The following is a 15,178-nucleotide window of genomic DNA, read 5'->3' on the forward strand; positions in this document are numbered from 1 at the left end:
AGACATAAACCATCTTCATTAATTTTATATCTGAAGTGACTTTTAAACAGTCTCAGAAAATTATACAACACTGAAATGCCCTTTTTTGTATTTATCATTTACAAAATAATGTAATCTGCAGATAAAACCAACTTTTCTCAATTACCATACCAATTATATACTTGAATTAGAGTCCCTCATTTTCTTTGCTAATGTCTTTAGATATCAAGCAAATAAAAGAGAAAGTGGACAACCCTGCCTGGTTCCTCTGTTCAAACAACTTATCAGACAGGAACCCTCCCACTTTAATTCTTGCCTCTGATCCTTCACATCTCCTCCTAATTAATCTTATTATTGTATCAGGGAATGAAAATCCTTTCATTGCCCTACACAAAATCCCAGCTTGCTCTACTGAATGCTTTCTTTGTATCAAGATCCACCAACAGAAGCAGTATTGTCTTACATTCTGCTTTCCCCAGATCATCATTCTGTATTATCAAATGCTTGCCTTCCCTCTACAAAACCACACTGAACTATCACTATCAAATTTTGCAGCACCTTTACCATTCTTTTAGCTAGTATAGTCAAACACTTTATAATCATGATTTAAAATTGAAATGGATCTATATGAAACTGATTCTCATGGGTTTTTACCATCTTTGAGTAATACAGCGACTGCATCTTTCTCTCAAGATGTCGGTGCTTTCTCTTCTTTTAAAATACTGCTTTTTATTTCTACCCTATTTTAAAACTCCATTTTCATTTTATCCCACTCAATAGCTATCACATCCTCTCTAATATCTCTCAAATGTCACTACCCATTCCTTAAATTCCTCTCTTTTTAACGTGTAGGTGGGAAAACACGAGAGTCTCATTTTTACTTCATTATCCTACATTTTTATTTGTGCATGATCTAAAACAGTTATTGGATGGGTGTTGAAACTTTCAATCAAATGCTCATGTTCCTATGAAATATAACTTCTATCCAGACTAGCCCAGTTATTGTATATTGGGGAATAATGTCTGTCCGAGTTCTTACTACCAAATTTACATCTTCTACACCAAATAATTTCAGAACAGAATTGTTTTCAGAAATCTAAAGTCTTTCATAAAGTTTTTCCATCTAGGTCCCCTGATACCTATAAATGTTTCCAGAATGGGCAATAATGCCCTTCTAGCCTGTCAAAATATCAAAACAGTTGTTCCAATAATAAATGTCCAGCTGTTCTTAAAAATATCAAAACTAGTGCTTACTTTGATTTAATTTTGTAGTCTATTCTATGCATAAGCTACTGTTTAAAAAAAAAAAAACAATTAGTACACTTCTCATTCTATAGATCTACACAAGTTTTCTGATGATTCTCTACTACTTTTTGATAACCCCAAACATTCCCAGAGGAAGATGTCTCTAAATGCCCTGTATATCTGAATAAGGTCTCCTCTTAAGTATCTATGAGAGACAAAAGTTCAGTGATTTTAGTCTTTCATATCATCACGTTTTCACATCATACTTTTGCTGTGCTCTTTCCAGTTTACTCATGCTTGTTTTCATATAAGGTTTCCATATTGTTATTCCATACTCAGATTTGGGTCTAATATAACCAATAAACAATGACTTCATCATTTCTCATTTCCTAGATTTTATAAATCTTTTTATGCAACCTACAGTTCTATAACTATAATTAACCAATTGGTTGATATGATTAGAAAAACCCAAAGCTGGGTCTATCCATACATCCAGGTCCTTAAATTAATCTACAGTTTCAATCACGGTATGCTTTAAATATTCACACTTCGATTTATGTCTCCCAAATCTAATATGCTTAGTTTTTTTATGTAATTATCAGCATATTATTCTCCTGTGCCCAAATGGTCAATTTAGTCCAGTTCTTTTGCAGACATGCCCTATCTGTAACACACGTAATCAGTTTACCTGTTTTCAAGTCATCTGCAAACAGAGTGTAGAACACCTCAGAAGAAACTTACTGATCACAAAGTTCTAATTTATCGATCAGTGTTTTGTGTATGACCCTATCAAATGCTGAAATTAAATCCATAAAATTACATCACAGCACAATTTTTCATTCACAACTATTAAATTGTTATAGAACACCATGATACAGGTGGTAATGCATCTGTTTCCAACATATGCGTGCTGATAAATTCAAGTTCCAACCTTTCCAGTTCTGAGAACAATTTATCCAATATAACCTTCTCCGTTATATTTTCACACCATGAAAGTAAACCTATAAGTCTGTATGACTCTGGGTTTGTCCTACTTCCCTTTTCCTTAAAGACAGGTTTAACAAGTGCATGTCTTACAGATATAATGGTACGGTAAGTACATACAGAAATGTTCTCAGGTCATTATTACTAATTCTGTCTCCTCCTTGTGCTTTGTTAGAATCAAGTTTGCATAGTTCTTTTTCAATGTACTCTAAACTGATTTCAGTATCTGAGGTTACCTGGATGTCAACTAGGACAATTTATTACCAACTTTCTGGAGTCAAACTGGTTTGTTTAAGATTTTGTAAATATATCCTAAATCTGTTGTGTCTAAGAATAAATTTTAGAATCTACACAATCAATTTGTATGTCTTTAATCCTATCACATCTTACGTATTTATAAAAGGTTTTCCTACTATGCTCAGTATCTTTAGAGTTTCTTCAAAGTGTTCTTTTTCTTATTTCACACTATATTTAACTGATTAGTCCAGCTTGTTTATTTCACTTTTCAAAGTTTTAGTTTAACCTCTTTTCCATTTCTTATATTTTGTGTCACCTTAAACAAGTATCATGTTCTTATGAAAATATATCCTCATGATGCCGTGTGTCTATATCCTAATGTTAAACTTTTCTGATTTTCAATATTGCAAATCAAGTTCCAGTCTCCACCTACAAGTAATATTCCCCGTTAAAAAAATTATTATTCCTCTCCAAATTTTCATAAGTTTCATAATAGCAGTTTTGGGGAATATACATGCCAAAGTAATCCTCCTCCCATGCCAAAAGGCCTTCACTACCACAAATCTACCGTTAGTCTTTGTTTTCCTCATTTGCCACTACTGGACCCTCTGTAACAATCTATTCCATTACTCTTTTTTTCCATTCCCCCTGATATTCTGATGAATATTCACCCTGAAACCCTTTGTCAAATTCACATGCTCATTTACTTCTAAAGGGGTCTCCTGCAGCACTGCTATTTGCACTCTGCATTTCTTAATATAACACAATACACTTTCCTTTTTATCTATATCTGTAAATGACATTTACATTCTAAGATAATATAGACAACACAGCCATTACAATAAAAAGCTATCCCCACCTTATACACAACAGTTTTTTGAATTTGTATTCTCACCTTTTGTCTTACATGCACATAACAATGTTTGACAGGCTGATCTTTCATATAGTCATTTTTTCTCATCTCCATTTGAACCAATGTCACATTTTAACATGAACCCCCCCCCAAACAAAAATAAATTTTCTGAACATACCCACCCCTGTTAACTTAGAAGAAACACACAGAACTATATACATCTTCAAAAAATGAAGCTTAATTCTCCATATTGGAACAACTGCCTCAAATCAACAGCTACATCCACAGGCATTACCTAAAATCAAGGTTACCCATGCTAAAGTGCATGCTATAGCCATTGTTCCCACATACACTGATTACTGTCTGTTCTTTTATTTCTGTACCCCCATGTGAAAAAGAAACAGCTTGAATGCTTTTAGAAAACATTAATTTTTAGCCCTAAGAAAAAAGTGCTGGCTATCTTTTAAATAAAAGTAAACTGCACATTGTTCTATTAAAGTATTCCGGTATTAGGAAGGCTGTTATTTCTTATTCACTTCCCATAATTTCTAACTTTATTTTTCACTGAACTGCTTACTATTGTACCTTTAAAGTTTTTTTTCCTCAGCAATAAATGCTCTGAACTCTCAAGATTAATTGGTTACACATGCAGACAGCCTGTCAGCAATGAGAATAAGAAAAAAATGAATAATACCTCTGACAACACATGAAGGAATCGTTGCCAATGTCACTCAGAACAAAATGTATAGCTGCCTTCAGCTGCAGATTTCTTGACTCCCACTTAAGACTATTTTTGATAGAAAAATAAGCAAGCTAATATCTTTGCAAGATGCAAGGAACTTTGCATTTTTCATTGCTTTCATCATTTTGTCTCATTTTCAAGCCTACATGCTTACAAAAATAACTTGTTTGCTGAAAGAAAGCGGCAACCTTGAGTCCCGGTCTTAATAAAACGTCCAATTTATTTAAACAACACAAAATACTTCAGACCAACAAGAAATCCACAGATGCACGATACTAAGCGCTTTCACCCATCAAGCTGGGCATCATCAGAGTACAATTAACGTATTGCAAGTCATCCCTTATATACTTTAAAAATGCCCTTAATCAAATAATTAATTAATCAATTAGTAAAAACAGAGTGTTTTTTAAAGGTATTACAACCATTTTCAAATATAATTCTTAAAATATAGATATGAATGTTAGACAACATTTGTATTTGTTCAAGAGGTTCTGTAAAATAAAAAAGCAACAATCAATTCAGTTTAAAATCTGAAAGTGTAATATTAAATAGAATACTAAAATTTAAATGAATGAAATAGTAAAAACATAATATAGTAGTAGTTGCTTTAAAAGCTAAAGGTACTATACTGATCAGTCGTTCAACATTAATAGAACTGTCATATAGTTAATTACAAAGTAATAGTAGTACCAATAATTTATCAATAAGTTATAAAAAATGTTATTTGTTTTCAAAATATAAATATTACATAATAAATATAAATATAAATGTCTTTTTGTAGTAGATATATAATCCATTAACAGTATGTACACAAAGGGAAATATGTGTAATTAAAATGTTTTTTTTTAAATATTTTTTTAAAAAAATACACTGTAGTTAAGTTATTAATAAGTTGATAATTTCATATAAAATGAGATCTAAGTTTAAGTATACTAGAAATGGAAATTTGTTCTCAATCTAAGCTGCCATAAACATTCTTTAGCTTCCAGTAAATTTTTTACATCTCCACCTATATGTACATTGACAGGTATTTTATCAATAACAAAAAATAAAAACCGTTTAAAATTTGTGCAATTGATACTGTGATTAAATAACATGTTAGTGTTCTTGTGTCTTTTTATATCACTCAGATGTTCAATGACACGTGTTTTAAGTCTTCTTATAGTTTTCCCTATATAAAATGCATTACATACTGAGCATGTTGCTAAGTAAACAACCATGGTGGAGTTACAATTACAGTGGCCTGGACATTTAATAGTTTTTCCATAATTATCAACAGTAGTATATGGTCCTTCATTAATGTATCTACAGATTTTACATGATCCACATCCGCTTCACGACCAGCGCAACAATGTAGGAACAGAGGAAGAAATTATTATTACTGAAACACAAGAGCAGTTATTGACTTTACATTCCACACCTAACACCAGTATGCATGGGCAGAGGCCCACCGATAGGCAACGATTAACAACTCCTACAAGAAATGTTACTACGTCAGGAAACAGTGGTGTCGTGCCACTTCCTTTAAACTGTGTAACCAATAACAGAGATGATCGAAACGTAGTAGGACAACCAGGACATCACCAGTCTTATAATATGGACTTAAAGCAGTTTTTGTTGCCTCTTTCACTTTCAAAAAAGACTTTTATGTCTAGAGATATGGGGACTCTTAACTCACAGTTAGCAGAATTTGAAAAGACTTTAAAGACATTTAAGTCCATTCAAATGGACACATTAGAACTGAAACAAGTCCCTAAGGGACTACGGATCTTTAAATTGCCACATGGTTTTGAAGAAGGAACTGCTTTATTTTCAGAGCTTTTATCTTTATTTGACAAAGCTGGTCTAGATTTATTGAGACTTATTATTTGTAACAATATTGAAAAGCTAAATATACTTAATGAGAAATTATGCCAACTAGACAGAAACATTAAAGCAGACCTTCTTTTTGAGCAAAACAAATTTAGACTGGATAACATATACAAGGATATGGATAGGTACATTAATAAAGGTCTGGAAATTAAAAACCACAAAATTGAAAGAGACATCAAAGACTATAAAAACAACAGAGTGTACACACATTTTAAAGAATACAAAAATATGCAACATTTTAACAACAATTTTCGAAATATTGATTATGATATGCAAAATTTTAATCCAGGTTCTGAACACCCAATCAGACACAACACTAACAACAATGAAGAATTACCAAGTGTTTTTTTAGACCAGCCGGTGTTGAGGAGGTCGGAAAGAATAAGGGACAGACAGGGCAACAACAAACACCAACAATACAACCACTACAACAAGGGGGAACACAGAACGAATCAATGGTACAGAAGAATCCTTGTTTTCATCATTATGGCCCTAACACTGATCTGATTACTGAACAAGAAATAGGTAGTTGTACTATTTCTACACTAGCTGGTTTTAGTTTAATTACACCAGAAACAATTTTGATATTAATTATTTAAGATTGTTTTGTAAAGGTTTTAAATTTGTACCTTCATTTTATTTGGACATTGGTAATGTCTTGATTAATTTGAAACTGTACACAAGACTTTTAAATTTAAAAATATTTTTTTATTTTAACAATCCTATTTTAGATTCACACTATATCACCCCCAAGCGTTCCAGTACTTTTATTCCTCCCCAACATTTTTTAATTCAAATTTTTGAAAAACTTTGTGAAAACCAAATTAGACAAGTTTTAAACAAAAAAGCTTTGATTAACTTTAACTTAACTACAGCTGAACAGTTTTGTTTAAAATAAATAACTAGTTCTGATAAGTATAGGATCATGAAGCCAGACAAAGGTGGAGGGGTAGTCATAATGTTGAACAGTGACTACTATGCAAAAATGACAGAATTATTATCCGAAGACACTTATGAGAGAGTGACTAGGTATGATGTGAACAAAGCCTATACAAAAATTGATTGGCTAACTTATGATTACTTGATGGAGGCAAGTATTGACCAAAACACATACAAATACATATCTGTTGAATTTCCTATCACACCCTCAATTTTTGGTATCCCAAAAATTCACAAGGATATACAAAACCCTCCATTAAGACCCATTGTCTCAGCCAAGGGTTCAAAAACTGAAGCTTTAGCAGCATTTGTTGACTTTAAATGCAAAGGAATTTTGGAGAATTTACCGCACATTCTTAAAGATTCTTGGCACTGTTTAGAATGTGTAAGAGAATTTAGTAAAAATTTTGATTTTCAAATTAAATTTTTGATGGCTACTATCGACGTAGTAAATTTATTTTCCGTCATCCCTCACGAAAAGGGGACAGAAATGTTTGAAATTTGTCTAAATAGACACAAAGGTTTCAACAATTCAGAAAACCGGTTAGTTACATCCATGCTAGAACTAGTTTTAGAAAACAATTTTATTTATTTCAACAATAACTACTACATACAGAAAAAAAGGTGTTGCTATGGGGGCTAGATGTGCCCCCATTTACGCCAACTTAGTTCTAGCACAATGGGAGTTTGATTTTGTATACACTAGTGTTTTTTGGAACAAGATTTTACTTTACTTACGGTACTTGGACGATATTTTAATTTTTTGGGGAGGATCCAAGGAAGAATTTACTGAATTTATTGAATATTTAGAGCAGACGACTGAATTTTTAAAGTTTACAAGTCATATTTATGAAAATAATGTTGAATTTTTAGACATTAAGCTTTCTGTTGTTAATAACACTATTACATCTACTTTATTCAGGAAAAAAACACATTCAAATTCATTTCTACACTTTGATAGTTGTCACCCTTTCTTTCAAAAGAAGAACTTGGTCAAAGGACAAATGGTTAGATTGTCTAGAATAATAAGTGACAACCTTTTGTTTGAACATGAATTAGACAAATTAATGGCCATGTTTCAAGAAAGAGGCTACCCCCATGATCTATTATTTAAAATTAGACATGAGGTTAAAACAAAGAGGTTTACGACATACAAACCCATTATTACTTGTGACACGCAGGTGGAGGTTACTCCCAAGGTCAACATTAATAGGAATGATGCATTAATTATTCCATACAACAACAGAACAAATGAGATTGTGACTTGCATTCAAGAAGTTTGGACAAGTGTAATTGAGACAGATTTAGAGATTTTAGAAATTTTAGGAACCAAACCCAACATAGTATTTAGCAGAGGGAAAAATGTAAAGAAATTATTTGAAAACAACACTCACAGTGATTTGTTGAGACATTCTAAGATGACTAAGTGTGGATCATGTAAAATCTGTAGATACATTAATGAAGGACCATATACTACTGTTGATAATTATGGAAAAACTATTAAATGTCCAGGCCACTGTAATTGTAACTCCACCATGGTTGTTTACTTAGCAACATGCTCAGTATGTAATGCATTTTATATAGGGAAAACTATAAGAAGACTTAAAACACGTGTCATTGAACATCTGAGTGATATAAAAAGACACAAGAACACTAACATGTTATTTAATCACAGTATCAATTGTACAAATTTTAAACGGTTTTTATTTTTTGTTATTGATAAAATACCTGTCAATGTACATATAGGTGGAGATGTAAAAAATTTACTGGAAGCTAAAGAATGTTTATGGCAGCTTAGATTGAACGCCAGTAAACGGCCTGGGTTGAACGAACAAATTTCCATTTCTAGTATACTTAAACTTAGATCTCATTTTATATGAAATTATCAACTTATTAATAACTTAACTACAGTGTATTTTTTTAAAAAAATATTTAAAAAAAAAAACATTTTAATTACACATATTTCCCTTTGTGTACATACTGTTAATGGATTATATATCTACTACAAAAAGACATTTATATTTATATTTATTATGTAATATTTATATTTTGAAAACAAATAACATTTTTTATAACTTATTGATAAATTATTGGTACTACTATTACTTTGTAATTAACTATATGACAGTTCTATTAATGTTGAACGACTGATCAGTATAGTACCTTTAGCTTTTAAAGCAACTACTACTATATTATGTTTTTACTATTTCATTCATTTAATTCTTCCACAGCATTTTTACATTTTTAGTATTCTATTTAATATTACACTTTCAGATTTTTAAACTGAATTGATTGTTGCTTTTTTATTTTACAGAACCTCTTGAACAAATACAAATGTTGTCTAACATTCATATCTATATTTTAAGAATTATATTTGAAAATGGTTGTAATACCTTTAAAAAACACTCTGTTTTTACTAATTGATTAATTAATTATTTGATTAAGGGCATTTTTAAAGTATATAAGGGATGACTTGCAATACGTTAATTGTACTCTGATGATGCCCAGCTTGATGGGTGAAAGCGCTTAGTATCGTGCATCTGTGGATTTCTTGTTGGTCTGAAGTATTTTGTGTTATTTAAATAAATTGGACGTTTTATTAAGACCGGGACTCAAGGTTGTCGCTTTCTTTCAGCTTACAAGTTTACTTTTCATCTTTGTTTGTTGGTTACAAAAATAACTTGTTTACAGCTTAAGCCAAGAACAATAATCTAGACATTCACCCTTTTAAAAATAAGAAAAATTATCTTAATTCTACATATAATACAATTCAGAAGTATAGCTAGAGTGGGACAAGAGGAACAGATGCCCTGACAGCATAGTGTTGGGAGGGTGTGACTGGGCATCAATCATCCTGTTTTTCTTGATCTTCAGTTGAACAGCTACTGGCATATGTGGATGTAACAAATGGGTTATTACAAACAATTGCTTGTTATTGTTATTTGCTCTGCAGTGGAAGAGCTAGCAGGGGGAGGGGGCATGGATGTACTGACTATAATAACGCAATGGCTACTAGGTTCCCATTGGATTGTTACATGAACTTTTTTTTGTTTGCTCTTCAATAGCAGAGCTACTGGGGGGTGAAGGATGTGGATGTTAATTGTAATAACCTAATTGCCACAATGTAGCAAATCAGGTTAGTAAAGTGAAGTGCTTCTTTTTTTTTTTTTTTTGCTCTTCAATTGAAGAGCTGCTGAGGGAGGGCTACTGTAATAATCTGATCACTACACTGTATTACAGGGAAGTTCTTTTTTTTTGCTTTTTGGTTGAACAGCTACCTGGTGGCATCAGCACATGTAGGTGATTGACTAGCTACACTTCTGGTATAAACAGTGCACTTATACACCCCACCCAAGTAGCCCAAGATTACAGCATATTAACTTAATCTTGCTTCCATCAATTTCTTCTCTTGTTATACTATAAAGCCTATACTTCTTACAACTAAAAAATCTGAGGTGAAAATCTGGACATTTGAGAGGTATGCCTCACATTTAAAATACCCCTGACACATACTCTACAAAACTGCTTTACTATAGAGCATGCAGTTTATATAATGAAATGTTTTATACAAGTACTAAGAACAAAAATTGTACTTTTTTATTTTAGTTTCCTTCTAAACATTAATGATATAAAGTCGGGTATATGCTTTAGAGTCCACCTACAAATTTAACAATGCCAGCAAAAGTCCGGTCTTTGTCAACCACTTTTTCTTGCAAAACCATATTTCACAAATGTGACTGATGCTTTATAGTCTCCAGTCTATTCATTAATTTCAGTGTTACTGGTCTTCATCCAATTCATCTCCATCTCCCAACACCAGACTCTGGTTCAAGTCCAAGGTACTCAGATTCTTCTACTCAACTCCTGTGGGGTCTTTTTGTCTGCCAAGTATTTTTCTTTGGAACACTGGAAAAGGTTTCACCAGTAAAGTCTCTCTATAAGTTTTACTGTTAGAAGAAATGAAAAGCAGAATTCCCTTCTGTTTGCTGTCACTTTTTGTTAAACTTTATTTTCTCCTTAGCAGAAAATCTCAGATTTTATCTGTGCATTATGTCTTCTAATGCTACCATTTTGTGAAACAGCTCTTCTTGAGAAGCCTCATACTACATAATACATAGCTACTTAAAGCTTCTATTTCTTTCCAGCCTTTTAATTGAGTGGATATATTCCTTCAGTGTTTCATTTATTTTAATGACTTCTGAGTGGATTTGATGCATTTTTCCACTAAATGACTGCAAGCCATATTTTGTAAAAAAAAGCTGAACACTGAGTTGCATTTGGCTGAAAAGCTGTAAGATTCTTCCCAGACAGTATTTTCCATTCACCTTTCTGGGTTGATTTTCTTTCAGGTTCTCTAAATTTCTAATTTGCTGGCATACAGGCAGTGTACTTACTAGCTGGTAAATGAATTTCACCCAAAGTGGACAACTGTGCTGACTGTTATTTGTCAGTTTTTGCTTTCACAGTGGGAGACCTGAAATTAAGTTGTTGATTAGTTTGTATGCATCCTGGAAATCCTCATTTTGTCGCTTGAATTTCTCTGGTCCTGTTGGGTTTGATAGCATCTGTGCGTGCATACACACGCACACACTTTTAGGCCAACAAAACAGTACTGCATCTTGTTATAAAACTAACTACTCACTTGTGCTAGGAAGTGAAGAAAAGTCCTTTCTTACCTGACAGCTTAAAGACTCCTCTCTGAAGAGAAGTAACACAATCGTTTAGCATGTCTTTCCATGTAAGTCCTCTGGAAGCAAGATAGTTCTGGAAAATAAAAATAAATTATAAAATTAAGGCAATAAATTCTTGAAAACACAGTGACCGCAAACAAAGCAGTAACAGTCCACTAAAGCACACAATCAATTATAATTAAAATACTTCATTCAAACCAAATAATTTTAAACCCAACGCCAGGAAGCCCAACATCATTAATATCACAATGTCTGCACATTTTCTATTCATTCTGAAAATGAATTGCGTCTGGACAACAAAGTCTAAGGAGACAAAATTGCCATAAGAATCTACTGCCTATATAATGGGCTCTATTACTTTATTTCATCTCTGGGGCCATTAGTCCAGGAAAATGAATTGAATGGACACTTCACTGCCAAGATGCAGCAGGTACAGCTCTTTTATGGAAGCATAAGTGCTGTATCCCTACTCCCACATTAAAAATACTGACAAGACCTTTCAATCTTTCAACTGTGACTGAACAAACTTCAGTTTAGTGGGCTTTGATGAAATCCACTAGATCCAATCGACTAAGACCCCAGCCAATCTGCAAAATCATGGATGTAAGGGGACACAAAATCCAGTTTCATCTCATTTCTGCTCAATGTAAACAAGATGGGGTACATGAAGACAGACGGGCAACAGACAGATACTGATAAAATATAGCTAGAAGGATGTTGAGCTATAAAATAATGAACTAAAATGAATGGAAGTTTTGAAAGGTAGGCATAAAAGGCTTGTGCTACTTTCGTGCTAAACCTCACAGAAACCATGCATACAGATGTAGGAAATAGACATTGATGTTTTAGCAGCTGTTGAGATTGACAACTGGCAGACACAGAGCCATCTGAAGAAAAGTACTGATATGTGAATATTCCATATAAGGAAAGACATGAATATTCTACCATTAGAAAGGTTGCTACTTTTGCCAGCTGCTTTACAAGTACAAACAGGGTAACAGAAGAGCTCAGCAATGATTGCCTGTCTTGAACCACATGAGTATTCTGTGACATCATCTTAGCTGGATATGCATGCAAATGAGCATCCAGCACATCTAGTGAACATGTCAGTTACCCTTACATAACAAGTGAAAGACAGACTATCACCCGAACCTTGGTTTAAACAATGTACTGCTTTAGACTTACCCTGTCTTTTGGGAATCTAGAAAAATGAGAAAAAAAAAAACACTTCAGCCTTTGAGCTCCTTTGAGACTGAATAGGCTTAACTTTCTGGAATAATTCTATGACCTCCAATCTTCACCTCTTGATTTTAGGACAGTGGAAAGTGAAAGGGAATGGAAGAAAGTGGACTAGTTTTTGCCCTAACTCAATAGACTGTCCATTATTTCAGCATCCTGTATTCCAGTATCCCTTACCATGCAAAACAAAGTACAAAGAACTGAACTCCTGCTTCCTTAAAGCAGAAAGAGACAAGGAGCTGGAATAAAGAATGTCTACATCATTCTTTATAGAAATCCTAGGGTAATCTCTCTGTATAGAGGCTTCTGTACAAAAAAAAAGCTGTGGAAAATGGGGCAGTATTATGCATCCAACAACTTGGACATAGTACACAGACCAACAGGAAAACAACTGGTGAGGTGCCCTAAAATTCCAACTCTACACATGGTCAGCATATGACACATGTTGCCCATCTTGGAGAGTTCTTGGCTTCTCTTCTGAGTTGAGTTATGCTTCCCACGGTGCAATAACAAACAGGAAAGACCATGTAAAGGCAGTGTCCATAATTTTTGTCTTTTAAGTCCTCTGTAAAGCTGATCTGTTCTACTCGAAAAGGTCTGCATATTTATTTTATTTATTTATTGACATTTGATTACTAGGAAAGTCTGACTGGATAAGAGGAAATTTTCATCATGGTCCAGGGAAAAAAAGCTCCAGAGTATTACAAAACATTTTAATAGCAATAATTTTACAGTCTTTAAAATAATACAAAAAACAACTAGTTTAAATAACTACACCAAATTAGACACAATATATAGACATCACTTAATAATAAACAAAATTACATGACAATGACTTAATAGAGAAACTTTAGCCAGTTTACAGAGAAATTAAAGGCAAGTCAAGTATAATACAAACAGGAAGTGCATTAAAAAGTGAAAGAAAAGCAGGCTTATGGTATATTTAGACAGAAAGATGGGGAGAGAAATTGAGAGTTAAGGACGTGAATGAAGAAGACAGAGTAAAGGGATGTAAGGTAGGATAAGGTATTTGTTCACATTTAGGAATAGTTTCCTCTGGTGATGAGCAAGAACACGGCCAGCTTTTGGGTTGGAATTCTTTGAGAATGGTTTTAAAGAATGGGAGGGAGGGTACTGACCTGATGGATACAGAATAGAAGTTCCAGGCCTTAGTAACATGATAACGAGTACAGACAATGCCCAGCAGATTTGATAAGTTTGTGGAAAAACAGGAGTTTTTGGTCATCGGATCATGACGACTGACTGAGGGCATAGTTGTGTAAAATGTTTAGTGCTGGACAAGCAGATGGATTCTGGACAGTTTTACAGGTGATAAGAAGCTGTGTATGTTAGCTGAATGGGTTGTTCTAACCAATTTAGGCTTTTAGTGCTATACAATGGTAGGTTCTGAAAGGGGTATTTGCTGGAGATTTAGTAACTTTGTTATAACATTGTTCAAACTTTGATTTTTGTGATGCCGGAAGGTTAGTAAGGATGGGAGCACCATAAAGAAGAGTGGGGAGGAGATAAGAAGGGGCAAGTGTAGCTTTAGTTTTGTCAGTGAGAATGTTTTGGGCTCTATAAAGCATCCCTAATTTCTGATGAGTTTTTCTTATGCAATTTTGTATATGCAGGTCGAATTTAAGATTATTATTCCTAATAACTTGCTATGAGAATTGACTTCAATGAATTTAAATTTTGCTTTTTCAAGGGAGAGGGAAGGGGGGCAAATAGCTATTTTTTTTTTAGGGTTGAGCATGCATTGTGAGTTACAAAGTCATGTTTCAGTCACTGTTAATGTTTACCGAGAAATTCTTTGGAGGTGGGCCATGTCAGCAGATGTGTAAATGAGTGTGGAGTCATATATGCACTGTATTAGGGAGACCTGTTGTGTGGATGTGTGGAGGGTTTTGGTGAGAATGTTAAAGAGGAGGGGACCAATGATAGAGCCTTGTAGTACACCGGTGGTGATTGTGAGGTACGGAGAGAGGGTGGAGTGCCATTTTACTGACTGACGCTTTTGAAAAATAGAAAGGTGGGCTGAGAGAGACCCATTGAGGACATTCAAAGTAGAAGTTTGTTGTGAAAAACTGTGTCGAAGGCTTTAGACAAGACTAGAAATAAGGAGGAGACTAGTTTGTATTATCTCCAGCTTTACTGACAGTATCTTTATAGGTTAGAAATAGTGTTTTTTTATTTTTTAGAAATGCAGTTAGTACTATGGTAAGAATGGAAGCAATGTTGTGTGGGGTATAGGAAATCTTCCTGTAGGAGAAAGTTTAGCAATTGTGTCTGAATACACTTTTCAAATATTTTGGAGAGGGGGATAAGATTGCTCTAGGTCTACAGTTAGTAATGTCTGTTGAATCTCCTTCTTTGTGCAGATGGATAATGTGT

General features: G+C 33.6%; 1 protein-coding gene across 1 annotated transcript in view; it reads right to left on the bottom strand.

Annotated features, from left to right (window-relative positions):
* Positions 1-15,178, bottom strand: part of CHFR (checkpoint with forkhead and ring finger domains) — a gene marked incomplete at its 5' end in the record, with an annotated part of 992,863 nt that overhangs the window by 278,770 nt on the left and 698,915 nt on the right. Inside the window, 1 exon segment of the mRNA XM_044068718.1 lies at positions 11,528-11,615. Coding sequence (XP_043924653.1) covers positions 11,528-11,615 — 88 coding nt within the window.

This window comes from Protopterus annectens, chromosome 4.part0 (assembly GCF_019279795.1).
Source record: "Protopterus annectens isolate FY-2018-M chromosome 4.part0, PAN1.0, whole genome shotgun sequence".
NCBI lineage: Eukaryota > Metazoa > Chordata > Ceratodontiformes > Protopteridae > Protopterus > Protopterus annectens.